At 46.5% G+C, this 2213-nt stretch overlaps 1 protein-coding gene across 1 annotated transcript; it reads right to left on the reverse strand.

The window, feature by feature from the left end:
- Nucleotides 1–631: 631 nt before the first annotated feature.
- TEOVI_000869900 (uncharacterized protein) lies at nt 632–1549 on the reverse strand (the record flags this gene model as incomplete). Its single annotated transcript, XM_067222504.1, has 1 exon — nt 632–1549. One exon carries the CDS (start codon nt 1547–1549, stop codon nt 632–634), a length of 918 nt encoding a protein of 305 aa, XP_067078605.1.
- Nucleotides 1550–2213: the final 664 nt, after the last annotated feature.

Genomic DNA, 2213 nt, shown 5'->3' on the forward strand with positions numbered 1-2213 from the left:
GAAATATCATCTCATCTTATTTCATTTCACTCACTTACCTTTCATTTAACTTTTCACTCCGTTTTGCGACTGTATTGACGATGATAACACGAGCCCTTCAAAGATACGGACGTAGGGGCTCACAGATATGTTTGAAATACATTCTTTTTATTTTAATAAGTGCCCTCTTCCCCCTTATCTCTTCGCTCCCCTTTCCCTTTTATCTTTTGTTGGTTTCCTCCATTTTATATAACGTTTCGTCCTATTTTCCCCTTTTCTAATCACTCACTCAACCACACACTCACCCTCTCCCTATCCTTCATTCTTTCATCCGCACCTTTCATCTTTCCACTCCCTTCTACCACCGGCGAGCGCCACATCATATATATATATATATAAAGTAAGAAAAGAAACAGCGGCCGCAACAGCGATTTAGACTGACCACCATTCGCTCGCTTGCTTTCAACATCAATATTTCGTTTTCCTCACTCCTCACTTATTATTGCATTGCCATTTCGGTTCATTGTATGCATATGTATATGTATATGTAAATATAAATATAAATTTCTTCTTTTTTTTGCTTTTAGTCTCTTAAGCATACGAAACACACAGAACACACGCACACAAACACACACCTAACGCAACTGCCGTATCAAAACTTTGGAAAGCGTGTGGAGGCAAAAATTGCGTTGTCTTCAAGCGCCTTCTTTGCTAATTGTTTCCGATGGGGAATCTTTCCTAAAAGGATGGGCCTATGACGCGGCCGCTCTGGCTTTTCCGCTGGTTTCGGCTCGTCTCCCTCCGTCGTACCGGCATCTGCTTCCGCCCCTACTTCCCCATCCGCATTGGCAGGTGCCACCGCCCTTGTAGCACCAGTTTCTGTCTCCCCCGTTTTATTATCCTCCTTGTCGCTTGCATCACTTATAGCAATTTCCTCTTCTTCATTCCAACTGATGCTCGGCGGCCGCTCCCGCCTCTTGACGAGCCCCCGGTTCCGGTTCGCGTTAAACCACGGGAGGCTGCGCATTCCGGGGAAGTCAATGCTATACGTGAAGGTTTCCGACCCGCTGCTCGCATCACTGGCATCCGCCGCTCCCGGTGAATCATCGCAAGATACCCATTGCCCATTTGCCATGGCCTTCGGTGAACTCTTCCGTATGGCGTCCTCACCATCTACAGCGCCGAGACGCTTTCCACTAAGCGACTCTGCCAGTTGACCGCTGTTCTTCCTCAGAGGTTTTATATCGTCGCAACCGACACCCGCCAGATCGGCTTTCTTAGGCAGCGCCTGTGGGATATATTTGGAGGGGAGGAGACAACCAGTCTTCGGCTGGGGCAAAGGTTTAAGCACCACTGGTGCCTTTCTAACAAACATCTCAAATCCAGTCTGAAGTGTCGCGTCGTTGCCGCCATTTGATGATGTTTGGGTATTGTCCTTTACTCCCGCAGAATTTTGGACCCGCCCCGGCGTATTACCTTTGCTCGAATTCGAACTTTTGCGGGAAGGCGTCCCTTGCGATCCTCTACTATGATCCTTTTTATCATAGTTTTTGACGACAGCCCCTCCCATTGTGCAGCACCCTGTAAAAGGGGATACAGTATCCTTTTACAAATTGCAGCAGGTGCGTAACGGTCTATATCAATGCCACTACGGCGAGGCAAATAGTAATACAGTACTTGTGCTAGAAGCCCGCTCACCTAAGGGCTTTTTCTCTTTTTCCCCCTTTCTTACAGTGTACTTTCACCCACAACTTCCTTCCTTCCTTCCTTCCTTTTTTATTTTTTATTTTCTCTTTTTGCTGCGTGTGCGCGTGCTAACTGTTTTGCTCTTCTTTCCTTATCTCCCCTTTCCACTATTCCGTCGCTTACTTTGCCCAAACACGGTTAGGCAGTTACCCACACTGGCGCAACGCCTTTTCCGTACGTGTACGCCTATGTATATATACGTATATATATATATTTATATATGTATATATGTGCGTGTGAGCCCTTCCTCAACCGAGTGAATAGTTCCCCAGGACGTTGAGGAAGGCTGGAGGTGCCACGGCGTTAACCAACCAAACAACCCCCCAAAAAAACAATAGCAAAAAGCGCCTCAAAACGCGGAAGGAAAGAAAGTCGGCACCCCAAACCAATCGGTATGCCTCCGTTCTTCTCACCGCACACACACACACACAAACACTATTCCTTTGTTATTTCCCTCCCTTTTGTTTTCCTTATATATATATATATAT

Source organism: Trypanosoma equiperdum (genome assembly GCF_001457755.1).
Source record: "Trypanosoma equiperdum strain OVI genome assembly, contig: ctg_1639, whole genome shotgun sequence".
NCBI classification, from domain to species: Eukaryota; Euglenozoa; class Kinetoplastea; order Trypanosomatida; family Trypanosomatidae; genus Trypanosoma; species Trypanosoma equiperdum.